The sequence below is a fragment of the Protopterus annectens genome, chromosome 4.part1 (assembly GCF_019279795.1).
Source record: "Protopterus annectens isolate FY-2018-M chromosome 4.part1, PAN1.0, whole genome shotgun sequence".
In the NCBI taxonomy this organism is placed as follows: Eukaryota; Metazoa; Chordata; order Ceratodontiformes; family Protopteridae; genus Protopterus; species Protopterus annectens.
Genome location: NC_056734.1, coordinates 381,384,562 through 381,412,522, shown reverse-complemented (window position 1 = coordinate 381,412,522; position 27,961 = coordinate 381,384,562). Strand labels below are relative to the sequence as shown.

General features: G+C 41.5%; 1 protein-coding gene across 1 annotated transcript in view; it reads left to right on the top strand.

Moving 5' to 3' along the window:
* PPFIA4 (PTPRF interacting protein alpha 4) overlaps window positions 1-27,961 on the top strand; it is a 1,641,692-nt gene that overhangs the window by 1,491,278 nt on the left and 122,453 nt on the right. Inside the window, exon 25 of the mRNA XM_044070202.1 lies at window positions 20,515-20,690. Coding sequence (XP_043926137.1) covers window positions 20,515-20,690 — 176 coding nt within the window. The remainder of the gene's footprint in view (window positions 1-20,514; window positions 20,691-27,961) is intronic.

Below are 27,961 nucleotides of genomic sequence, written 5' to 3'. Positions count from 1 at the left end.
ATGGATAGCTGCATGGCTTACAGATAGGACATGGCAAGTATCATACAGCAACTGGACAGGTGAAATCCTTGGTTGTAGTCAGGGTATCCCACAGGGCCCTAGGCCCTTACTTGTTTAGATTGTATCTTTCAGACCTAACTGTTTCATCTGAAGTGTTCTACAATCTATATGCAGATGACCTGAATTTGGGTAAACTGATTACATGTGTTACAGATAAGGCATGCCTGCAAAATAACTTGAATAAACAATTTGGGCACAGGAGTATAATATGCTGATGTTGTGTCTTTTGGCTTTTCCCGGTTAGGGGTCACCACAGCGGAACTCTGGTCCGCTAATAATTGGCAGCAGATTTTTACGTGCTGAGTTGCCAGCTCTGATGCACAACCTTCAACGAAGGTACTCCCATTCACGCATATCTCCACACAGAAGATGCTCTAGCTGAGAATCGAACGGGACAACGTCTTACTGTGAGGCGACAATGCTGCCGCAGCACCACCACCACAGTACAATATGCTGATAAATACATAAAAAACTAAGCATATGAGATTTGAGAGACATAAATTAAAAGGTGAATATTTAATACAGCACTCAGTGATTGAAACTGTAGACTCATTAAAGGACCTGGGTATATGGGTAGATTCAGCAATGAGTTATTCTAATCATATTAACCAATTGGTTAATGATAGATCTGAAGTAGTTACTTCATTTGCTCTGCAACCTGTGGGTATCGGGTCCAATCTCGGATCCGAGCCGGCAGCTTTCCAAGCTACAAGATCTGAGCTCCTAGCTCCTCCCCCTACCCATAATCCCCTGCTATGTGCTACATTACCTCAGATCGTTTTTTGCCGCGGCTGAAGCAGCTACTTTTGAAGAGCTCCTTGGCTTTTGGTGAGATTGAACCTTTTTCTTCTTTAAAAAAAAAAAAAAAAAATCTTTTTCTTGTGTGAGAGTGTTTAGTTTTATCTGGGTTAGTTAGCGAAAGTGTAGTTAGTTAGGTACCCTTTCTTCCCCCTTTCTAACTAGTTTTTTTCTGTTAATTCCCGCCTTTCACCCTCCCCCCTCTTAGTGTTTGGGTGTGTTTTTTGGTGTGAGTGGTGTTATGGCTGAAGGGCCTAAGGCGGTGTTCTCAAAGTGTACTGAGTGTGGCCATAAGCTTTCGCCGGCGGATGGCCACACTCAGTGCATTTTATGCTTGGGGGCGGCCCATTTGTCATCGGCCTGCACAATCTGCACGGCCTTTAATCCCCGAGCTATTAGGGACAGGAAGAACAACCTGATCCTGGTGGGCTTGTTGCCTCAGGAATCAGCTTCTTCTTCCTCCCCCTCTTAGGCACAGGCTGTCTCACAGCCCTTGTGCCTTCTGGGCCCCCGACTCAACCTGGGACTCAACCTCCCTCTTTGGGTTTGAGTTCGGGGGATTCAGGTACCTCCACTACGGTGGAGAAAAGGCACAAAGACAAGGGACATAAGTCCCACAAAAGGCGGGCTGAGACTCAACCCTCAGCCCCGCCATCTAAGCTGACTAGGTCTCCCTCGAGGGGTTATGGATCCTCCCCCTCTCAGCTCCGTTCACCTCATTTTTCGCCGGAACTGGAGGAGGAGGATCGGTCTCCCTCGAGGTTGTCGAGGCGACCCTCCCGGCCCACCTCGATGACTTCTTCAAGATCAACAAGAAGCTTCACTGAAGCAGATATGGATCTGATGATGCGCCGATTCATCCAGACCCAAATGCAGATGGGGGTGCTCTTGCCTACCCCCCCTCTGGGGGGGAGCGCGGCCCCCATATTTGCTCCGATTACTCCTTCTCCGACCCGTTTTCGGGTCTCGGAGTTAACGGATCCGGGCCCTTTCGGAACCGGGGATTCGTCGGCGCCGATAGCTCCGGTCGCTTCGACGCCGACTGTGCCTTCGAGTCTGTCGGATCCGAGCTCTCAGGGCTGAGCATCGGATCCGGGGGAGCTGGTGTGTCTTCGGCTCCATTGGGTTCGGAGCACACCTCTCTCTCGGCTCCGGTTGCATCGGCTCCGACCCCGATCCGAGGAGATTGCTCTCAGAGCCTGGCGAGAGTAGCTCTCCTTCGGCTTTTGAGGTTGTGGAGAGGGTACTGTCGAGGACCTCCAGGTCCCCGGTCCGGGCATCGGATCCTCCCGTACCCCCGCTGCATGTGGGTCTATCCTCCATCATCCGACCATCGGGACAGCCTGCTCAAGCCCTGCAGTTGGTTCCCTTAGAGGAACAGGACCCCGTTGACGAGCCCTCTTTGGACAGTCCCACCGAGGAGGTCCCTCGAAAACGTCGGTGCAAGAGGAGGCACCTGGACTCCCCCGAGTCTGTCACAACCAACACAGATTTAGATGAAGGGGAAGGTTCCCCAAGGTCACCCCCCGAGGATGTCTCCTTCGGAGACATCATGGAAATGTTGCGTATTAGAGGGGGGGGTGGTCTGCCCAAAAACCTTCCGCAGATAAATCCGTGTTCCTGGATGCGTTTGAGGCAGGCCGTTTTATCTCCTGGGTGTCCCTCCCAGCTGACCCCCTGGTAGATCTCATTACTACCAGGGTGTGGAAGGAGCCCGACACCGTGGAGCCTATCCCGAAGTGACCCGACAAGATCCTTAGCCCCCCCAGTGGATAGATTGTCTTGGGCCAAGGGAACCCCAGTGGATGCCATGTTGGTGGCGGCTGCCACCAAGAGAGAACTCGCGCAGGAGAGTTCTTCAGTTCACCCGCCAGATAAGGAATCTCGAGCACTGGACCGCATTGGGAAGCGGATGTTTAGTTCAGTGACCTTTTCTGTAAGGGCACTTAACTACATGGCACATACCATTAGGCTGCAACGAGACTTAATTAAGGAATACGCTGCAGCCCCCCCCGGAGTCCATGTCGGTCGAGGACAAAAAAGTTTTCTCGACTCGTATGGCCACTCTAAAATCCATCTCTAACACGTCCATGCGTCTACTCTCCCATGCCACGGAGGGAGCCGCTAGGGCCAGCGGAGCCGGGGTCGTCTTGCGACGTCACTCCTGGCTCCGTCTTTGCGATTTCGTGGATCCCTTCAATGCGTCCTTCGCAAATGCACCCTTTGACGGATCTTCACTCTTCGGCAAGACCGTTCGCGAGACGCTGGTCCAAAGCGAGAAGGATGGGAAGATGCTGTCTGCCATCGGGGTCCGCTTCTCTAATCCCCAACGATCCTTTTCGAGGAATCAGAGGGGACAAAAGAAGCTGTGGTTCCGGAAGTCCCAGCAATCCCATCTGGCTTCAGACCCCTCCTCCTCTAGAGGCAGAGGAGGACAAGGAGGACGCCGGCCCAGAGGCAGAGGGGGACCGTGTAACTTCGGGTCCAGGGAACCCTTCCCGGATAGACCCGCGCAGCAGCCCTGAGGGCTTACCCGGCTGTCCCTCTCTGGAGGCAGTCGGGGGGCGGTTGTCAGAGCACCTGTCAAACTGGGAGTCCATTACGACAGATCGATGGGTGCTCCGCATCATATCCAGAGGTTATACCATCCCCTTCATAAACCACCTCCTCGACCAGACACCTCCCGATGTTCCACCCGATCGAAGGGAGGCAGCAGCTTCAGAAATCCTGAAGTTGCTAGAAAAAAGAGCCATCCAGCCCGTCCCCCCAGACCAGTCCGGATCGGGTTATTACTCCAGGTTCTTTTTAGTGCCAAAAAAGACGGGGGACCTCAGACCCATTCTAGACCTCTCCGCTTTGAACCTGTTCATTCCCAAAGAAAAGTTCCGGATGGTCACCCTCCAATCTATTCTCCCCCTTCTGTGGCAGAACGACTGGATGTGCTCAATAGACCTCAAGGATGCGTACTACCACATCTTGATGGACAGACGATCCAGAAGGTTTCTCCGCTTCTGGCTGGGAGCCAGTCATTACCAGTTCAGGGTTCTCCCGTTCGGCCTCACCTCGGCCCCCAGGGTGTTCACCAAGGTCATGGCAGTGGTTGCAGCCCACCTGAGACTTCAGGGCATTCAGGTCTTCCCGTACCTAGACGACTGGCTCCTTACCGCCACCAACAGGCATCGGCTCTGCCTGGCAAGAGATTATGCTCTGACCCTTGCCCAGAGCTTAGGCATCTCTGTAAACCTCCAGAAATCCTCTCTTTGCCCCGTACAGGTCCTGGAGTTCATAGGGGCCAAGTTAGATACCCGCATTTCTCGAGCTATGCTAACTGCGGACAGGATAAACAGCTTGTCGTGTCAGGTGCTAATTCTTCTTCAAAGCCCATCCCCGAAGGCGGAATTAGTTCTGAGGGCACTAGGATCTATGGCAGCAGTGATCAGTCTCGCCCTTCATGCGTGTCTGCAAATGAGGATTCTGCAGTGGACCCTTCAAGTTCAGTGGTCCCTGCTACTCCATCCGTTGAGTACTCTGATTCTCCTAAGCAGAGTTTGCAGGCCCTCCTTTCTTTGGTGGCTCCACGCCCCAGAGCTGAAGGAAGGGAGGCCTTTTGTTGTCCCTCCCCCCCCAAGCCACGCTGACCATGGACGCTTCTCGCCTCGGGTGGGGGGGCATTGTTCGGGCAGAACCGTCCAAGGCACGTGGACTCCCCTGGAGACCGCTTTGCATATCAATGTCCTAGAGATGAGGGCGTTGCAAGCTCTCCGCAACCTTCTACCTCTGGGGAATATTGCAATCCAGACAGACAACATGTCAGTGGTCTGGTACATAAACAAGCAAGGAGGAACCAGGTCCTACCCACTTTGCCGGGAGGCTATGAGAGTGTGGGAATGGGCGATATCCACCAACCGCTTTCTGGTAGCAATGCACATTCCGGGTTGGTCCAACATTCTGGCGAACAAACTGAGCAGAGTGATTCTCACTCCATACGAGTGGTCTCTCAATCCATCAGTTGCGAAGCAGATCTTCCGCAAATGGGGTTGGCCTTGCTGCGATCTTTTTGCTTCTCCCTTAAACACAAAATGCAGCGAGTACTTCGCAATACTTCCCCCCAAAGGGGAGAATCCCAGAGACGCTCTAGTCCATGCTTGGCCGTCCGGTCTACTATATGCCTATCCACCCCTTCCGCTCATGACCAAGTTCATACAGAAAGCCCGTCGGTTGGGGAGCAGAGTTATCCTCATAGCCCTATTCTGGCCTTGCCAGATCTGGTTCCCGTACCTGCGGTCTCGCAGTGTATCTCCGCCATGGATACTGGATCCCATTCCAGACCTGATTTCACATCCGGCGGGATTACAACCCCTGAACCTGGTGAACCTCAAGCTTGTGGCTTGGTTGCTCCAGTTCCACTGATGGCTAGGACTCCTGGTATCTCATCTCCTGTTAAGGCCATTCTAGTCGCAGTTCATAAGCCGACTACTAGGAAGATTTACTGCAGCAAATGGAAATGTTTCTCTCTCTGTGCCAAAGATAGAGGCCGGGATCCATTTACAGTTCCTATTCCTACTATTCTAGACTTCCTGTCTCTGATATTCAGACAAGGAACAAGTGCTTCAACAGTTAAGGTGCAATTGGCAGCCATCTCCCATTTCCATGTGGGAGACGGACTAGGATCTTTGGCTTCTACAAAATTATGTAAAACCTTCTTACGGGGCGTTTTCCTCTTGAAGCCTCCGGTGAAAGTGTTGGTGCCTCCATGGGACTTGGCCTTAGTCCTACAAGCCTTGACAGGCCCACTCTTTGAACCCGCGGCTTCGGTTCCATTAAAGTTCTTGTCCTGGAAAACAGCCTTTTTGGTGGCCATTACTTCAGCCAAAAGGGTATCAGAACTTCAAGCCTTATGTATGAAGCATCCTTATCTCATTTTTCATAAGGATAGAGTGCTCCTCAGGACTAATCCGTCATTCTTACCTAAGGTGGCTTCGGAATCAAATATCAATCAATCAATAAACTTACCCGTGTTCTTCCCAAACTTTCAGAATAAAGGGGAATACACATTGCATAAATTGGATGTGCACAGACAACTGCGTTTCTACCTACACAGGACTAAGGATTTTTGCAAATCGGACCAGTTGTTCATGTCATTTGCTAAATCAGCCATGGGTAAGGCCATTTCCAAAGTGACTGTAGCAAATTGGATTTGTCAATGCATAGTCCACGGGTACTTATCTGCAGGCAAACCGGTTCCTACGGGAATTTGCACTCACTCTACGAGGGCTGTGGCCACCTCTGCAGCCTTCTGGTCTAGGATCCCCTTGGATGACATATGCTCTGCAGCTACCTGGTCCTCTTCACATACGTTTATTTCTCATTATAAGTTGGATATGGTATCGAGAGGTAGGGCTTCCTTTGGCTCTGCGGTGCTTCGGAATATCCTTCCATAGGCCGCCCAGGGTTTCTCCCTAGGTAGCTGGGGACTCTGTCCCACAGGTTGCAGAGCAAATGAAGTAACTACTTCAGATAAAGAAGTTATGTACTCACCATAACGTTCCATCTGAGTAGGTACTTCATTTGTCTGCAACCGACCCCCCCTGCCATCCCCCGAACCTTTCGGGATTCCTGATCACCAAAGAGATCTTGTTCTGCTTTAGGACAGTTTATCTGGTGTTGCTTCCTCTATCGAAGGTAGGAGTTGTGTAGAGGCAAAAAATTCGATCTGAGGTAATGTAGCACATAGCAGGGGATTATGGGTAGGGGGAGGAGCTAGGAGCTCGGATCTTGTAGCTTGGAAAGCTGCCGGCTCGGATCCGAGATCGGATCCGATACCCACAGGTTGCAGACAAATGAAGTACCTACTCAGATGGAATGTTATGGTGAGTACATAACTTCTTTTTATAGAACTATAGGTTGTATAAAAAGGTTTATATGGTCCAAGAAATCAAAAATGATGAAGTCATTGTTAGTTACATTAGACCCAAACTTGAGTATGGAATAGCAATATGGAAACCCTATAAAAAGACGAGCATGAGTAAACTGGAAAGGGTACAGAGGAAATATACCAAGGGCATCCATGGATGTGAAAAATTAAGTTATTATGAAAGACTAAAATATCTGAACTTGTACAGTGTCTTTTACAGATATCTAAGAGGAGATCTTATTCAGGTGAATAGGGCATTCGGAGACAACTGCTTCTGGGAATGTTTGTGGTTATCAAAAAGTACTAGAGAATCATCAGATAACCTGTGTAGAAGGTTCTATGGGAATGAGAAGTGCACTAATTGGTTCTCTGACAGAGTAGATGATACATGGAACAGACTACCAAATTATATTAAAGCAAGTACTAGTTTAGAGATTTTTAAGAACAACCTGGACACTTATTATGGGAACAAGTGTTTTGGTATATTGCCAAGCTAGAAGGGCATTAATGCCCATGTTTGAAATATTTGTAAGTATGTATAACCTAGATTTCATGTCTGTCCACATCAAGGGTTTCACTTGTGAATTAATCCCTGTTTACAGCAAGAGTTTCACCTGTGAGTCAATCCATCTCAGCAGAGGTCTTAAGCTAGTTCCAGAGTACATCATTCAATAGTTTCATAAAAACTGTGCTATTTTCAGTGTTTGCTTGCCCTAAATGAGTAGGTCTGTGCACCATTCTGAACCTTGCTGATTTAAATGAGTTTATCCGATAATTTCAGATAATCACCCTGTAGGGGGCTTCCATATCTCCCACAGGGTACCTAGATGGTGTCAGTGAGCATGATGGATGCCTTTTGGCATGTTAGTATTTGAAGACCACACAAAAGATTCCTTTGTATCACCCTGGGCGAGGCACTACTTCCTTTACACAATGTTAGCGTTTTTGGATTTCTACAGTGAAGAGAGTGTCCACCAAAGGTTTGTTGGCCTTGTTTGCTATAGTCTTGCTGGAAAAGAGCCTCAGCATGTTCCCTTATGTAGGTGACTGGCTATTAGTAGCTCTTTCATTTGACTCCCTGGAAAGGTCTTGTATTATTATCTTGCCTTTTTGTGAATGCTGGAGGGGAGGGGGTGACCTTACACTTCCACAAGTCCTCTAAAAGTCCTCCTGACTGCATTGTTTTTGTACATCTAGAGTTGACAGTTCTTCACAATCGGTCAGTTATACCTTTGGGGAGGACTCAGTAGGCACTGCATTTGGCTATGTGGGTTTAGATGCATTGCAGGGTCCAAGCCTGGATCCTGATGCATATTTATGACCTGATGGCTGCTACAATCTGTCATTCCCTCTACATGCCTCAGGATAGGGGTGCTTTAGTGGACAGTAAGCTGTCAGTAGCTACAAAGTCACAACTACTCATGCATTGCCTCTTGCATTTTGCCCAGAAGCTGGCCTCTGGATTGGTAGACCACCCTCACCAACCCTTATGCTGTACTTATGTAGTCAGTTACTTCAGAGGGTCTTATGGTGGATAGTTTAGTTGCTGGGTGAGGAATCCAGTCTTGCTCCCACAAAATGCAGGGAATGTGATCCTTACTGGAGAAGCAGTAACAGACGGGTTACATCCACAGCTGATAGCATGTCATTCTACATACTTTGTTTTAGTCTATTTTAATTAAAGTTCCCCCTGACTTAAATGTGAATGCTAGCACTTGTTAAGTGTTGATGTCTTATGTCTTAAAACTGTTTACAGTAGAACACAGAATTCGGACACATACTTTGGGATCCAGCCATGAACTGAGTAACTTCTGTATGCACTTTGAGTGCTATGGGAAAGCTTTCATTGTAAGAAACCCAAATATGTTTTGTTTAGAAGACTAGTCAAGAAAGTTTGTCAACTTTGCAACATTTTTCACATGCTTGAGAGGTCCCTCTGCACTGGGATTTCTTTTTATGAGAAACCATTCTCTGCACAGTCTTGCAATCTCTAACACACAAGCTCTTGGTGGAAGGATGTCTTTCAGCAGCACATGGTGTGATGTCATGTATCAGATACAGAAGGGCATGCCCAGCCCCGCAATTCTGCTGCTCGCATAGTTTAGATCTCAAACTTTATGTTCCCTCATTCATTGCTTGGGAAACTTAAACCTTTAGTTGTACTTGAGCTTATCAGATCAGCAGGTGGGACCCACGGTGGCAGTGTCCTTAGTATCTGTGAGCAGAGAAAAGTGTAAAGGACCATTACAAAAACCAGCAATGTAATCTGTCTACCAGAAGGAGAGGTAAAAAGCAAGGTGGTAGCTTTGGATGATAAGCCAGTGCAGGAATACCTCGTAATGTGCACTTAATAATCCCAGGTATGAGTCACTGCTAAAGTTAAAGGTTAGGAAGCATGAAACCAACTAACCACCAAAGCCATTATGCAGACAGCCTTCTCTTCTTCATGGCCTGTTAACTGTCCTTTAATGGTGTATAATCAAACTTATTTCAGTCATCAGCTAAACCTGAAGGAGGTAGGAAATGCACTTCTGTAGCAACTATCCAAGTTCCATTGCAATTTTTACTCCAGTGGAACAGTCCTCCTCATATAATGTGAACCTTAAGGTTCATTAGCAAGGGTTCTGTATTTAATTTCAGGCACATTGTGCTCTATTCTTTCTCAGCTGCTTGACTTGCTGGCTTACTGATGAGAGAAGTGCAGTACTCCTTCCCATGCCTGGGGATTCAGTCTGATACATGCACGGCCCTATGCTGGCATCTCATCCGCAGGTGACATTTCTGGTGGATGCTTTCCATCAGAGTATGGAATAATTACGTGACCTTTCAAAAGTGTCTGCCTGTCACTCATCCCATGCCCAAGACATCAGGTGAATTCTGGTTGTTCTCGGCTGTTTTTATTGCAAGTAGGATATTTCCAGTATCCTTCTAATTTCATCTTTTTTAAGGGGATTAAGAAAAACCCTAATGTTTTACTTCTGGGATGTAGAAAGATAATTAAACATCTTCTCCCTGCATCTTCCCCTTATAGTGACCCTCCATTGGAAAGATGTTCAGGGTCAGAAGCCATTTTTGGATTGTATTTGTAGCAAATGTTTTTTTGAACTATATGTCATAACACCATGGATTTTTTTGTTCTCAAGGATGCTGTTCCTCCTGCCTGCAAGCACCCAGAAGATTTCTGGTCACGTCTCTTTTAAAGAAGCTGATGCTCTTTATAATCCACGAAAGCTTTGGACTGACATGTTGATAAAACATCCCACAACAGATTCTTATGTAATTCCCTTCAGTATCTCATAGTTTCTAGAGACAACAGCAATTTTCCACCTTGCCTGCAAAGTAGCATTCCTAGTCACTGAACAGGGTGAATAAGAGTGTATTGCCCTTTGCCATATTGGGCATCTTGATGCTTAATCATGTGGACCAGGCTCTGGAGAAGCTTGCAGAGCTTCTGTTTCTGGGCACAAGGATTTCCTTCAGTGGGCTTCCATGTTGACTAATGTTACTTTGACTGTGTTGATACCATTAATAAGGCAGCAGCATCCTGATAACACGGTTCAGACCACTTTTTAAGGAAGAGGTGAGTCAGACTTTTCTGCAGGACGTTCTTTTTATGCTATTTTCTCGGGACATTGTGGAAGACCTGCATAAGAAGAAGAAGAAACAGGCTCTGACTGCCATGAAGGAATTTTATGATTACCATATACCTCGGGCTTCTACTTTTTTATTTTTAAACCAGCGTATCTCCCAAAGAAGAATAAAAAATTCCTCAAAAGTTAAGAAAGACACTCAAGTTCAAGGCAGTTTTGTCCCTTTGCCCCCCCATCCCACCAGTTAAGTCTTCACTGGGGATTCTGCCCAAGTTGGCATAACAACTGAAGAAGTGTATGTGGTTTTCTTGAGTTGTGGCTTTAATGTAAGATTCTCAGGACCAGCATGGAGAACAGTTACAAGTGATCAGAAGGATCTGAATGTGCCATCAGTCTATCAAAGGTTCTACTTCTTAGGTACCATAGGTACTCCTACCTGAAGAATGTCCATTAGCAGACAGTTCAGTCTCTTGTAGAGGTTTGTAATTCCTTGAACCAGGTTAAATCACATCATTAGTATAGAGAGAAAAAGCAAACAGCTGATTTCTGCAGGAAAGCAAAACCAAGCATCTTGGCACCCTCCCCATGCCAGTCTAAATATACTAAGTATTTGATCGAACAGCTATGGTGATAACTGGGAACTTCCCTACACACCAGAGTCATGTGATCTCAGCTTGATCAGCCTTACACATATTCTTTGCAGACTTGTAGAGCAAATAGTCATTGTGAAAGAGACTGGGGGCCTTGCATTGCAACACTAATAGACTCAGAACGGTATAGTTTTGGAAAGGTAAGGGTCTCTTTACTTAAACAGGTGGAATTTGTTTAAGAAATAACAAACACTGGCTGAGGACTGTTGTCAGATGCTACAAATTTAAATCTTGCAAAATCTCTGAAAAACACCTGACACTGTCTCCTTTAAAAGCATTGTAGGGGAACTTTAAGTAAGTGTAAGTTATACAATTCAGGGGTGAGTAACTGGTTGAAGGAGAGAATTCCGAAAGCAAGAATTGAAAGAAAACTCTTATGTGGCAGAAAGTGTTAAGGAATTTTATTCTATGGTGTTCAGTATCACAGAGAATTACGTTTCTGTCTCTGTACTGCATGTGCAATGAAACACTGAACTATCAGACAGCAAGAGGTGTCATAGTGGGTGAATAAAGAGAAATGGTAGGAAAATTATGATAGCGCAGAAGTTAGGTTATAATTAAAACGTGACCAAACAAATAAAGAGTTCCAAACACTGAATGAAAAGAAGCCACCTACACTGAGAAAGGGTGATGTCGAGAAGCATGTGGTAGGATTTAGCAGTACGAAACTGCACATGTTCTGTACCATTGTCTGCAATCCATGACAGTTAGAAAAGTAAGTGACACTATGAGAATGTGATATTTACATAATGTATTAAATACCTTCTATTAAATGCAGCTCTCATCTCAGAAGCTTACCAATAAGGTGTGCTATTTATACCTCACAGGGAAAATTACTGTAGTTGGTTAATATGAGAACCAGATGAAAGGTGAGGGTATAGCTGTAGATGTAGTTTGAACAAACAGCAGTTAGGATGATGCAAAAACTGGAAGGCAGTGTGTTTATGTACCTACTGATTTACTTTTGGTTGGTTGTGGTTGTTAAGTGGAGTTCTAGTTGGGGAGAACCCACCCAGACTGAAGGCCCAGTGAGAAGAGCTGCAGATATGCAAACTTTTTAAACAGAAAGTTGTAATACAGATGCTGTTTCTGTAAAAGACAAATATAATGTAACAATATGCAGGAATATTATGACATCAAAGAAAGTGGCTGATATCAGCAGTAAGTGAGCAATAGTTGAATACATTCGTGTGAACTATATTTGCACTGTGAGTCTGTGACAACTGCAATATGAACTTCAATACATCAAGCTCGATGAACAGGCTAAGCAAAAACAAGAACAGGCGTGAGGTTTGTGGCAATGTAATATATTCAAAAGTAGGAAATATGGTATCAACAGCAAACTTGGTGTTCTGCTGGGTAGACACAAGCAGTGTGCAAATACACAAAGCATGCCCAGTAACAGGGAAGTTAGGGATACTAGATATATGCTGAAGTAGCAGATAACACATTTAAATTTAGCATACATGGCTATGGGAGGAAATATGTTGTAGTAAATCCAGAAAAAGAATCCTGGGTAAGCTAATAAAATATCCCGAAGACTTTATGGAAAGAGAAGGAAAAAGGATATGAGTGCGAGTGAAGCTGAGAGTAAGACATTAAAAGTAGCATGACTCAACACAAATGTGGAAAGTAAGACTTTGGAGTAGTAGTCTGATAAGGGGAAGTTATGGCTGGACAGACCAAGGAAGCAGTGAGAACCTTTAGTAGAATGGCGTGCATCATCTTGTCTGCTGGTAGATGGGCTGACTTGTAGTAAAGGGGTGCATGTGAACCTTAATATTAGAGTTAGACAGCCTGTGAGCCTTTATTATTTGAATATCCTGCAGGCAGCCAGGTGATTCTAGTTAGTTAAGTATTCCTAAACGTCTCAGTGATTAGGATGTGAAAGTATACCAAAGAGTTCATTCCTGTTATAGTTGTTTTTGTAGTAGCTGTGACAAGGTTTAGTACTACATGGGATGCAAAACGGAGGATGGGCAGCTGTATTGGTATAGTTGACCATAATAAAGCATTGGCTTTATTTACTTGCCAAGCTTTTGTTTTCTTATAACTATTTATATGATATGAACATCAGACATGAACTTATTGTACAAGATAATTCCAAAAAGATTGTAGATTTCACATCTTAAATGAATGTGAGTGCCTCAAAAATAAGAAGTCCGAGGCAGGAGAAAAGGCTGGTGTAATTCTAAACATCATGCATTTTTTTAAAGCTGTTTTAGTGCAGACCCAAATTAGAGCGTAGCCCTGAGTACAGTTAAGCAGTGCTGAAACAATGACTGTACAGCTGACACAGTAAATGCCAGACAGAACAATGTCATTTGTTCAGCAGTTTAGGTTAACCGTATTTCCATGTGTTATTTATAAAGGTAAAAAACAGACTGTGCACAGACCTCTGCAGATATCCGGAGGTACCAGAAAATGGGGTAGGTGGTATGATCCCATCAGAGTCTGCCATCTGCCTTCAAATTAACTACTAAACAACTGGGTAGTACCTGCAGATGACCCAGTCACAGGCTGCCTACTCAGAATGGTTTGTTGTTTCACAAGCCCAGTCACAGGCAACTTACTCTGAAAAATGTGTTGTTTCACAGTACCAAGTGTCTTTTGTCAAGTGAAGGAGAAAAATATCACCACCAACAACAATGCCATGGTTAGTTAAGTATAGAACATACGCATTTGGTTAGATCAAGGAGAGCTGTGCGATCATCATGGCCGAAATGGAAGTCACAGATTGACTTTTATTGTTAATGGAATTTTAAACGGCACTGTTTACATTTTTCTGAAAGATATTTACGGAGTATAAAGGTGGGCAAGTAGGAATTTGGCTGTTGATTGCAGCTAAAGAACGACTCATATACTTGTATATTACTGCTGACTTCTACATTTGGTGACATGGTTTTTATATATACAGGATTTTATCAAACTAGATAGGAAGGGAGAATAGATGAAGCAGTCCATCTGTAAAACTGAGGTGGCAGGAAGTCAACAGCCAACAAGCATGCTGTTCACTTCAGACTTTTTTAATAAGGCTAGCTACAGTTTTGAAGAGAAAACAAGGTTGCACAGATTTTGGTGCAGATTTTTTTTTTTTTTTTTTTTACCTGTGTTGGAAGATGTGTGTACATGGATATGCTAGTGGTCAACTATTTCTGAGTAACTCAGAAGAGTAAAAGGACAGTGCTGTTTTTACATGCAAGGATGTAAAAGATGCATCCATGAACAGAATGGTTTTGTATCATCCATTCTGTTCCTTTAACGGCAGTGTTGTCTTTTGCCAATTAGTAAAATGACCTGAAGAGATTAAGAGAAACCATAGTTCTGTTTTTGCTGATTTGATGCCATAGTTTCAATTTTGGGAAGTCTGTGCCACAGTCTCTGACATGATCCACTGTAAGAGTTGGGGAATTCAGACTCCCAAATAAATGGCTGAAAACACTCGCCCTGTTGGTAAAGGTTTGAGATTTCAGGATCTGGTAGAGTGAGTCCTAACACGTGGAGACTGAATGGCTGAACGATCAGACTTACATAAACTAAGTCCGAGATGCCATTTTCCAGAATATTCCCTTTTCTCTGTGGTATGGTGATCTCAAAGTTAGTATGTACAAGTTGGTGGGGGGGCTAACCACCACATTAGGGCATGACCTCCCTGAAAAAAGAAGTTTAAAGGAGAAGTATGATTTTTCAAAAGTCTGTCTTCTCCAGTGTTTTTGGTCATTTCTTTTGACTTGTTGGCAGTAGGCATTTCGAGTGTCAATATTTCAATAGAGAGTCTGCCCTGACATCAAATAAGAAATTGAAGGCAAGTGGATATTCATGGTATCTGCCTGGATGCCATTTCTTGCAGTGTTTTCAGATGCAGATACAAGGATCCAGTCAAGTATATTTCCTCTGTTAGACATTTTGTTTGTCCTGCTAATTAGCATAATTAGTTGCGGCAATCCATGCAGCTCTGAGCTGTTAAACAAATAAATATCAGTTGAGAGATTCACATAAATGTTGACATCTCATATTAGAGCCATTTAATGTTTTATTTTGGATGTAAGCTATATCAGTATATATTCACATTTTCATTAGGAGAGCCCAGGGGAGTATGAAGCACCAGGAAGGTAATTATTTTTTATAATATTTACTCACAAATGCAGAGAGGATAACTCAGTATGCATTGCTCAGGCTTGTAGCCAAATCTGCTGGAGATTACACTGTAGAGTGTTTATCAACAATGGCCACACAGCTATCCAGCTTATTTTGTCCATCTTGCCTAAATATGTTGAATACTGGAGGCAGTGTTTCACTATCATAAAAATGCTAGGCGTTGGTCATATTTATGCATTGGGAAAGATAAAGGGTGTGGAGTCAGAGGCAACTTGTTGCAGATACCATAGGCTTTAGTAAGTACTTGTTTTGCACCACAGGATGTGTTCCAATGACCATGTAGATGAGAGCATGTTATGTTTTTTTACTTTTTGTGGTGATGGACCTGGGTTAATATGTTTGTCCTCTTCTTGGAGGGATAGGGCTGAGGCACACACATGCACTTTTTGAGACTTTATTCCAATAATATATGCATTGGTTTATCTTAAGGTTAGTTTTATTGTTGTTTTTTGTAGTATTATGGGATGTGGTGAGCAGCATATCTAGGAATGCTAGTTGGATTGATGGTGGATATATCACAATGTCTTTAGGCTAGTAGTATTTATTCTAAGTACTATAATTTTATTTATTTAAATTTCTTAACCGGGAGTGTGCAATTGGGAAGTCCCATTTTTATAGGAGTATCAGGGATATATCATCAAAAAAACAAACAACTTTAGTGAATAAAATTAAACATAAGGTTGTACATAACATATAAAAAAGAACAGTGTAAGAAAGCTTGAAGCAAGCATTGTAATGTAATTATGCAGTAATATTTGACGTAAATCACATAAAATTGCAGATGTAAACAAAAGGAATACCTTAAGAAGAGAGGTACTGCATGAGAATGTAATCACAGCCTTAGCTGAATTACAGTGGGCATTTTCTACATTTCAGGGATGGTGATTGTTTAGTAAGAGCTATAGGTCAGCTTTCAAATAATGACACATGTTGCATTTCCAATTTCTGAGGTAAGAATGTATTGAAAGTTGATAGGGTTAATATAATATAATCAGACTTGAGTTATGTATAACACAACTAAATGGGGTAGCAGTGGTGGTCTCGTTTACTTGGTGGGCAGCATGACGTCTGACTATATGGTAGTAGATTAGTAACAGAGGAAGGGTAAATGACTGTATGCTTATGTTCCATTCTAAATGTAGTCTAAGAGGGCTAGGGTAAAACTATGGAAATGTGTTTAGTAGAGAAAGTGAGGTCAGATATAATTAATCTGTCAAAAGACTCACCACAGAGCCATCTTAACATGTCAATGTCCACACAATCCAAAAAAAAGGAAAAAAAAAAAAAATATATATATATATATATATATATATATATATATATATATATATATATGTATGGGTCTACTTCTTTTGACCTAACTTTCATTTGCCTGACACTCATTTGCCTGACCCCATTTGACTGAAATTTCATTTGCTTGACACTTCATTTGCCCGACAAGTATTATTAGCAGGAAAATGGAATATGCACCCTTCCCCACTGCAGTGCGACCCTGGAGTTAGAATATATAGTTGGGGGTGATATTGTTAACCTTTCATGTAATATTGCTTAGTAACAGAAAAGTAAGTGGGGGGCTTCGCCCCCCACACCCCCCTAACTATATATTCTAACTCCAGGGTCGCACTGCAGTGGGGAAAGGGGCATATTCCATTTTCTTGCTGATAATATTTGTTGGGCAAATGAAATTTCAGTCATTTGGTCTCAGGCAAATGAGTGTCAGGCAAATGAAAGTTAGGTCAAAAGAAGTAGACCCATATATATATATATATATATATATATATATATATATATATATATATATGTAGTATAAGATTGTAATTTTTACCCTTGACTCCCAAAGTGGCAGGGGTCTTTCCCCCATCCAATTTCCATGTATAAAACTTGTGGAAATGGAAATTAAAAAACAGCACTTGGTTCCTTTTTCTCCAAGTTGCATGACTTTGCACAAAAACAGCATCCAGTGTACTAAGGCAGCAGCAACAATAGCATTTAAACCTTATTTATTTATTTTTATTTTACATTTGTTGACCAGGCTAGTCCAACTGGATATATGTCCATTTTCAGTAGAGGCCCGGGGAGAAAAGCTCCAGTACAGTAACAAATAAAAAGTAAAAATAGTGTCTAATAAAAAGTTTACATAGAGAAAAAATATAGTAATACATTTTGGTGCACACTGGTTAGTTAGAGTTTACAAAAATATCAAACACACTGGTATGTAACAAATAACAATCAATGGTTTAAAAAGAAATAGATTCCTACAACACACTCAAGAAAATGTAGCAGTCATGGCTTTAGGGGTACAAAGGACTAAATTCAAAAGGGTGAGACCCTATCAGTAAAGGACTATCATTACAACTAGTTGCATGTATAGGAAAGACCATGGTGCTTGCGGTCGCCACCTGTAAAACTGAACAAGAGAGCCCCAACTGTGGGGATTATCTTATATCACTGAAGATATGCACTTACTCTGTGGAGTGGAGTTTGGACAAACTGCTGCCCCTTTAGGAACTGTGAATAATGCAAGCTGCAGAGTACCCCAACACACCTGGATCAGGCTAAATCCTTGTTGAGGTTTAATTTGATTAAAGCTGTGAGCTCAAACTGAGAGCACTCAGGAGGAGGACTGAGCCAGTGAATTACAGTAGAAAGAGCGGAGACTCTCTACACCTTGAAAGAAAGGAGGGTGTTTGACCAAAGTGCAGGATGGGAATCAAACAAACATGATCTCAAAGTAGTGAATGGCAAAGATACATAACACAAACAGGTTCTGGAAACAGGGACTGTTTCTTGAACAGCACTGCTTATATCCAGTCCTTTTTTCTGTAGAGACATACCATTTTGTCCTAGCATTTACACTTTTCTTATTGTTCAAAGTATCCTTGGTTTCACAAAGGGAGAGGACTTTATTTTAATACTGTTATTGAATTATCACTTAAGACATAGGTAAACATACAATTTGTAAAAGAAAACAAACCATATTAATATATTTCCAGTTGCAGACATTATACATCACATATATTCTTTTGTATATTTATCATCAGTTTAACATTACAGTGATAGGGAGGCAACATGTTTGGTCAGAGGGAATAGAGTTTTTTTCAGCTGAAAAATTGCACCTTTTTGTTACTGACACCACAGTTGCTAGCACTGTTTAAAGGTGTCACAACTACTAATGCCATCAATTTCACCCGTTTGTCTATGACACCATCCTATAGGCACAAACATTATTTTGGCATGTGTGTCGAATGGCAAAGTTTATACAAAGTCAACCTGTTTGGATTACCTTCTTGGGGTCCATGACTCCTCCTGACTATGTGGCCTATCTCTGTGACTATTCAGTCCCTGATAGGGCAAGAGTTGACTGAGGTATGTCCATTTTACAGTCAGCCATCTGTGTAAGCCCTATCCAGAACCTCTACCCCCCAATGTAAATATTCTAGTATGTGTGAAGTGGGTACAAAGTGCAGTTCAGCAGATGGCTTCTACTGGAAATATTAATGTGAGATGCACCCTGCAATATTCTTCTTGACTCTGAGAGAAACAAGGGGGCACTGCCTCTTTATTCTTCTCCATCCCTGTCTGTCTTCATCAAATCATGGGTAGCTAATTGAACCAGGGTCTGCTAGGTTGTGGTCACAGTTCCATCCATCTGTGCCATGAAGTTTGTTCTTTTTACAAAATCAGCCATGATTGTAATGGTGAAACCATGTATGTAACAGGTATGAATAGGAAAAGGTTTTGGCTGAGAATGAAGCCTAAGGCTGAGGAAGGGTAGTCAGAGCCAGACAAAGCCAGATTGTTGGCATAAAGAAGATACTGCAGCGCTGGAAGGTCTATGTCAAGAAAGAGATGGTGCTTAAAAAGTAGAGTAGTTGTCCAAGCATGGATCCTTCTGATATAACTAATCTCTGCAGTGTAGCTTTGGAAAAGACTGTGATCAGACTCTGACTTTCTTTTGTTGAAATAACATGTAAATCCAGCAATTCTAGTGGTCTTACTATCCAGCAGAAGGGTATGCCAAACTGAATTAGGGTCTTAATTTTGTCAGTAAACATAGCTCCTAGTTATTCCATTAGTTATTTATTCATTTTTTTTGAACATGTGTTAATGAAGAACATTGAAGGTAGTATCTTGTGCTCTTGTCATCCTGATCTGTTGTGTTGACTACACAGTAAGCTGTAATCGGCAATGAGTTCTTTCCACTGAGATTTAGTTGTAGCTTTAAAAATCTTTGCAGAGCGGGACAGTAGTGAAATGCGGCAGAAGTTAACAAAAGTGGTGTACCTACATTTGGAGAGTGGAAAAAGATGCACATTATACTAGTATGGAAACTGGCACACACAGAGATTAAAATATATGATAAAAGCAGGAAAGAAATGACAGTATTACAAGTCTTTAAACGTTAGACTTGCCATGGTTAGAAATTTTTTACATGCTGACAGACTACATACAGAGTGTGAATGCTAAAACAGGGGAACAAATCAACTCTGAAAAGATTATGCTGCTCACATTTGGGATAGGAGTACAGGAATCTCGCAGCCATGCTGAGGATACAAAAAGTGATCATTAAATGTATTGTCTAGCAATAAATCACAGTGTCTAGTAGAAGTCAGAGCAGGTATTATGAGGATGCTGGTGTGCAGTCTCCCAGCCAGAAGAAGGAGCACTAGTAGTTCTGTACAGTGGTTCTGGCTGCTTTGCTGTATGTCTATGCTCATTCTGGAATTCAGTGACTTGTACTTTGATTGGCAGGTCTCTGGACAGCTTGAAATGGGATAAAAATATTTTTCTCCAAGTTTTGCTTTGCTAGTCACAAATTTTCTGTGCAACAGAAATCACCTTTAAGATTATGTTGTGCATTACCTGTTACCTCACACGTGCGGGCTCCCATGAGATGCAGGCTGCTTTTTTTTGCATGTTCTATGTGCAGGGTGTAGTAGCTTACAGTTCACTGTTCCTGTTTCTTGAAGATAAGGGTGTATAATTAAGGTTGATCACCCTCATCCCACATGCACACACAAACAGCAGATGAGCACCCAGGCCATCACCATTCATACTTCATTTCCTGGGAATGTCATAGGTGCTGCAGAACTGCAGTTAGGTCTGTACTTGCTACCGTGGAATGACATGGCACTGCAGCTTATATTGAGTATCTGGTGATCACATTTCAAGGTAAAACTCTCAGATTCTGAATAGTTTCCCAACACAGGGCTTGCAGTATTACTTTTTTGTTGTTCATGCAGCATGTGTACTTAAGTTGTGGCATAAATTTGTATGTTGGAAGAAGTGGAGAAAAACAGAGCATTCACCACAGACATCCACTATCCTGCCCTGTTTTCCCCAGACACTGGCATATGGAGACATGAATCATGAGTGGATCGGGAATGAGTGGCTCCCTAGCCTAGGACTACCGCAGTATCGAAGCTACTTCATGGAATGCTTGGTTGATGCCCGTATGTTGGATCACCTTTCTAAGAAGGACCTAAGAGTTCATCTAAAGATGGTGGACAGTTTCCATCGGTGAGTATGGGGTGTTGCTTGGTAAGATATTCAGAAGTATAGTGTTTTTTTCCTACAATCTACTCAGTCCTAATTGCCTCAGCTGGTTTGATATACACTGTTCAGTCTGTAACATGGAAGCACGCATTGTCATTCTAGATGATTCTGTTAAACATGTTTTCATACTCAAAAGATCCAGTGGCTCTGGAAAAGAAGTAGATCTGCATGAGCACCACATCAGTATGCAATGCCTCTAGCTTTAATGTGTAGTAACATAAATAGACCTTGATTGTCCAGTTGACGAATGAAATTTTAATGTAGGTCTGTAAACTGTTGGTATTTGTATAGAGTGCATTGTACAGGTATACAGCAGGGTTTTTAACATGCTGTTAAAACGTGCATGCTAAAAGTGTAGTGTTCCAGTAATGTCTGTGTTTTGAAAGTTTCTTACTTTGCTGTGCTTTACTGAATAATTAAAATTGATAATATTATATAAAAAGATGAACAAAAATTATGAAGAGTGACCTTTACTACAGCTTCCCACAAATTTCACAGTGCACCTCTCATTGTGAAATACTTCCTGTTAGTAAAATTTTTGCCATCCTCGTGTAGCCACACACGACTTCCATGCTACCAAATATCACATTCCCCATTAATGTCTTGCATCTGTATCATCTTTCCTATCTGTTTTGTTCAACATATATGCTTACTCTACACTGACATTTTAATTGAGTTTCATGACCCTTATTCTTCTTATCACATTAGTAAATCATTATTGCAGCTCTCTAACCTGTTTTAGTTTATCTTTTTTTTAATTTCTTCATTAATCAAATTAGTTAATAGTCACAGGATTTTTTTTTCAGGGTCAGCCTTGGAAGACACTTGCTCATTGTCTTAGTGTGGAAATGGGGATTGAAACAGAGTTATAGTAATAGTAAAGCTCATTATCAATGCGCAGCTTTGAACCTTCTGCTGCTTTAACTGCATGACCTACCATAATGAGCATAACATTGTGGGTGGCACCACACCAATACTTTGTATAACAAGGTAGGGCATGTTTATGTTTTTAGTGGAGCACTCGCGTGGCTTTGCTCATAACTGTCACCTTCCACATAAATTAATTTAGGGCACACAGATAAGGAATAGCCAACAGAAATAAAAAATGCCACACACAGACTACAGGATGAAAACAATACACTTTTTTTATTCAAAATACATGGAGTGCTTTCATCTACGTGTTAGACTTTTTCGGAACAAACATTCTTCGTTCAAAACTGTTTTATACACCATTAAACTGATCAATTATCTCTCCATGTTTATCAGTAATTTACATCACTTCCTTTCATGAAATTCTCTTAACAGAAATGATACCATTGAATCATTGGGTTGTTGTAGTTTTTAAATGAAACTGCTACATTAATTCATGTTTTTCTAAATAAGCATTTAAATTATCTCCTGTTAAGGAGGATGTTACTTGATCCAAAACAAAATTTAAAATTTCTTAAAGCAGTACAATACCATAGCTGTGTCAAGTATTTTGTGTCTGCCTGTTTTAATAGCTGCCAAATGTTCATAAATACATTTAACTTTGTTTGTCCAACATATAAACTTGGTTATGTGTCACATAATGCTAATTATACAATACATGGGGATTAGTATTCAGGTGTGCCCAGTGACTGGACACTTAGTCAGCGTGCCCATTATAAATTGAGCATATCCCAAGAGAAAGAAGTTTGGCTGCTTAAGTACTGCTGAATGGCTAGACTTTCTATTCAGATATGCTAAGTAAAGCCTATTTTGCATATTTTACAAGGGAGAGAGCAAAATATGAAAATAAAAGGTAAATATCTTTCCAGAGAATTCTGGACAGTTGAAAGGTTTAGTTAATGATGTTACAATCAATTGCACTTCTGCTAACCTTACCTCTCAACTGCCCAGACTTCAGTAGAAATTCCTACATTTTCCAAATATTTTTTGCAAAGTGTTAAATTTTCTTCATAGGTTAGCTTATAAGCAAGAACTAGGCTTCTTACCCTTATTGGCCATTTAAATCACTTTCATAAGTGAGACTCAAACCTTCTACTTTGTGTCTTTGAGGTAAACACTCTAACCATTATGCCAACAGACAACCTTATGCTGAACCACTGACAGTTGCCCTAATGGCAGACGCTATTAATTAAAAAAAGAAACATGTCAGAGAAGAGAGAGGCAAACTGCTATAGGAATGCTGTCTTCTGTAGTGCCCCCTTTTACTGCACTAATGTACTGTACAAGCATGGGGATGTACACACCACACATATGCAGTACATCAGCAAACAGGGAAGACGGCAGAACACTAAACTGCCATTATACAATTGCATTATTTAAGAAAGGTAAGCAATTTATTTCTTAAGTAATGTTATTGTTCAATAGCAATAAGCCAACCCTGGTTGTGGATATCACAGGATTTCCCATGGGTGGCTTTGTTTCATCATATCACCATCACATCCTATCAGTTTTTCAAAAGTATCTAGAGTTACATGGCAACTTGTAAAATAAAAGCAAAAAACACAGGTGTATATTTCCTTTGCAGTAAAATCTTTATATGTTTTTCATAATCTTCTCTCAAATATATCTTTTACATTTGATCCCCTTTTATTACTTTAAGAAGATCTCCATTGCCTTTCAAAATGTTCCAATTTTTACATAACATTTTTGATGTTATTAGTGTTTACACTATATGAAAAGCACATACATATTTGTTATTCTTTTGAATTCATTTTGTCAGATTTTAATTCCTCAACCAAGTGCAGAATTGGACATTACTTCTCTGGAACATTTTACTTCTTGAAAGACACTATTTTTGGGAATGACTTCTGCAAACAAATCATGACATGGTAAGACAAGATATCCTCACTGCCTGTCCCTTTAACATAATTTTTTTAAATTCCATGGCTGTCATCTTGTTTCATGCATATGGAAACTCACAAAAAGGGGCTTTCTATACATCTTTGAAATTATACCATTTTTCAGAATAATGTTTAATTCTTACATCTAAAAATTTCTGTCATGTCATTTTAGGTGAAAACTTTAAAAACTAAGTTGTTAAATTCATGGATTTGCAGAAATGATTACATTCTGAATCAGAACCTGACCACACTGTGAAAATGTCATCAATAAACAATTGTAAGACTATGAATTTTTGGTGAGGACACCTAAAAATCTATATAGTTTCTTAATTGGTCAGGTATGAAACCATTCTGTTAGGAGTCGTTAACATCAACTGGCTAAAACAATCTACAGCCAGCCCTTCTCTCACCGTCAACCTACATGGCTTCCATCAGCTACTTACTACATCTACTAGATTCAATAAAAACAATAATAGTAGCTCTATCCTTGGCTAGATCCTAACAATTGACCCTAACTTGTATCAAAACCCTAATACCCTACCAGACTCCGTTAGTGACTGCCTTCTTATCCAAGTTCTTAGGCACATTGTTCAGATACCCAAGTACCATCTCTATAAAGATTGTTGCAGTCGCTCCACTTTAAACAGTAAGACCTTTATTCACATGCTAAACTCTATAGACTGGTCAATTCTGAAACACATCCTTCTAAATGATGCTGTCCATCATTTCAGTCGCACTTTTCTCTCCATCCTTGACTCTCTGGCACCAATCACAAACGTAAGAATCAAAACAACCCACACCCCCTGGATCTCAAGAGATACACTCACTCTTATGAAAAAAGAGACAGCACCTGGAAACAATGGAATAAAATTAAATCACCTAATCTTCTCCAAATCTATAAACAACTATGCAGTCTGGCTAAAAAACACATCTAAATACAGATAAGAAAAAATTCTACTCCATTGCCCAACTCATCCATAAGTCTAACCCAGAAAACTTGTGGCACTCTGTTAATAAGATCCTGCACCCAGGCAACCCTTGTACCCCTAACCACTACCCCAACAACCCCCCCTTGAAATTGCCCCTGTTCCAAATTCATACCTCATTGAATTTATACACAAACTCATCCACAATGGTCAGAACTATAAACATGCACCCCCTACTCCACATTTCACCAATACTCCCTCTTTCACACGTTACACCATCCCAACATCTTACATCAAATCCCTCCTGCTTAAGCTGAAGCCATGCTCCCCTCTTCTGACAACCCTTCCTTTCTTAAACTAGCCACTCACTCAATAGCCTACCCTGTCTCTATCTTGCTCAGTAGATCTGTTCAAAAATCCACCATCCCAGATATATGGAAATCATTCTTTATCACTCCATTACACAAGGGAGGCAACAGCAATGATCCATCTAACTGCAGACCTATTGTTATCCTCTCTCTGCTATCTAAACCCCTTGAACAATCCATTCACAGACAGCTTATTAAGTATTTTCTAGATAATAACCTCCTAACCCCTATTCACCATGGCTTCTACTGTCCTTTATTCAAACCATTGTCGAAGCAGTAGACAAAAATTTACTGGTTTCTTGCCTCTTTCTTTACCTTTCTGAAGCATTCAGTACCGTATCACATCCCAGACGTTTTGGTAAACTATCACAACTCAACTTATCTCCCTCTACTATTAAATGGTTCACTAGCTATCTCATTAATAGACAACAATCAGTAAGATGGCAGGCTGCCTGCTCCCCTTATTTACCAATCCAAACTGGGGTGCCTCAAAGCTCGATTCTTGACCCTCTACTCTTTAATATTTTCACAAACTAACTGCATACGTCTGGTACAGCATCCTCCCTGAAACAGTCAGTGGATGGCTCTACCCTTATTACCTGTTCTGACAGTTTCTCTAACCTCCTCTCTACTACTCAACATAGCTTCCTGTCTGTAGAGAAATGGCTAACCGACCACCAACTAATTTTAAATCCCCAAAAAAAACAAAACTACTACTCTTTTTTCCAAAAACCCTCTCTAACCTCAAAACAACCTTCACCATTTCTTCTGTCTACAATACCATTGTACAACCTGACCCACATACTAAACTTCTTGGTGTTATTATCGACAACCAATTAGAATTTGACACCCTTATTCAGCACTGTATCAAAAAGACCAATCAAAAACTTTGCCTACTCTACAGACATAAAAAATACCTAGCCCCTGACTCTAAGCAGAAACTAGCTCAGGCCTTCCTCCTTCCATGTCTACTTTATGCCTCCCCCATCTTTTCACATCTACAATCTACCCTTTTGGCTAAACTGTCAATCATACTATAGTGTTGCAAGATTTGCTAATGACCAACACTACAGATTTTATCACTGCCATGCACTAAAACAACTCCAGTGGCTTGACTTCCCCCAGCACCTGCTTCACAAATGACTCACACTTTACTCTTAAAACCTCTTTCCTGTTCTGCTGAAGCCTCACTAATATCATGTTATGCTCCTCCCAGAACTCATCACAGCTCTGACCATCTCCTTCTGGACACCTATAAACCATACAAAAACATTGGCAAACTTCTTTACAAATATACCAGTAACCACTAAAAACAAATAACAAAACAAAATAAAATAAACAACTGGCTAAAGATCCAAAAAAAGCTTTATTTCTGTAGCACCTCAACCTTTAAGGAGTAACAAATTTTTTGTACACAGAAAAACATTACAAAAACCAGAAAGAAAGCCACTGTAATGCAAGTACACAAAGGTGGTAGAGACATGGTCCCTAAATCTGCAAAATGTTTTATCTTATCCCTCCTTAAAGTTGACACTGAAATTTTTTTAATCCTGCACCTTCATTAATTTGACTTTGTGAAAGTGAGGCCCTGACTCCTTAAGCTGTTAAGCTCTTCAAAAAATGATCAGAACAATAGATACTGGTTATGCAATCTGTACAGTATGCAGGTCTGGCCAAGATCTGTGACAGTATTCTCCATGCAGGCATTATCATTAGATTTATAATTCTGAACATAAATCCTTATGTTGTATACTGGATGTTTAACTGGATGTTTGACAGAACTCATGTTTAGAATTGCAGGTGCCACTTCTGAAAAAAAAAAATGACTACTGGTTGACCACAGGGCTCAGTGTTGGGCCCTCTCCTACTTAGCAGCCAGCACTTGTGGTCTTTGGTTTTCTAAGTTTGTAGATTACTGTAAACTGGATTTTTTTTTCATTCCTGCAGGACTCACAATTGGTCTAATATGAGTTAGATTATGTTAACAACTGGTGCGAGGGGCAATGGTCTCAAACTAAATATGAAGATGCAGTGTATAGTTCATTTGGCTAAACAAAAGATTTCCACATCATACTATACATGTGACACATCCCTCCAGTCAGACACTGCCATAACAGTTCTAGGCTCTCTTGTTAATTTCTTATATTTTGACTATTGCCTCTTAAGTAGTTTGGAAATCCTATTTAGCTGAAATAAATTCTAAATTTAACTCCACTCTGATTGGACCCATTACTAAATATAGTGCTTCATTGACATGTATTGTTCAAAACATATCAAGTTCCTCACTAAAACGATCTGTTGCTCTCAGGATGCTCAGTTACCTAGACAGATGGTCAAACTTGACCCTTAGCCTTTCACAGGCTCCTGCATGGTGGTATGTGTCTAGCTTTTTGAGACATGGATGACCCAATCCTCTCTGAATTTCTGTTCCTTTGCAAAATAATTGGCTCCCAAATACTCGAAGCACCTAAACCTCCATTAACAGTTAAGACACAGTAATGCGAGATGCTTCTCCCAATTTATCTGCCATCTCTGGAACAAATTTCTACTGTATGTCAAGCATTCTAGTACACTTGCTGACTTCATGGTAAACAGATAATTGTATGGGAAGCTTAAAATTCATCCTAGTATATCTTGTGTTGCCCTCTTTGAGGCTGAAGGGAACATTTGAAATATTGTTTATTTTCTAGGCTTATAATGGTCTACAGACTGCTTGCATAGTACTTAACACCAAACCTGTGAATCTTGTACAGTGAAATTTCTTGTAAAAAATTATGAAGGAACTCTTTGTAGCAAACAAGCTATACTGTAGCTCATGTCACTAAGCCACATATATTTGCACTCTTTTTTGCATAGAGGCCCAGCTACCTCCTGTCTTTCCTACCATGCAAGCCATTCTGAGACCAACAGGAACTATCTGTCCATTTTTAACAATCAACTCAGCCTTAAGTTGGTGCTTTAGCCCCAGTGTCATATCTGGCACAATAAGTCATGAGTAGTCCCAACATAGCATCATATCCTATCCTGTTAGTGACCTGTTTCTTACTGGATGGTTTTTGCCTACTGTTAGTCATAGCAACATCTTAGTTTTTCGTCCACCAGTAGTACCT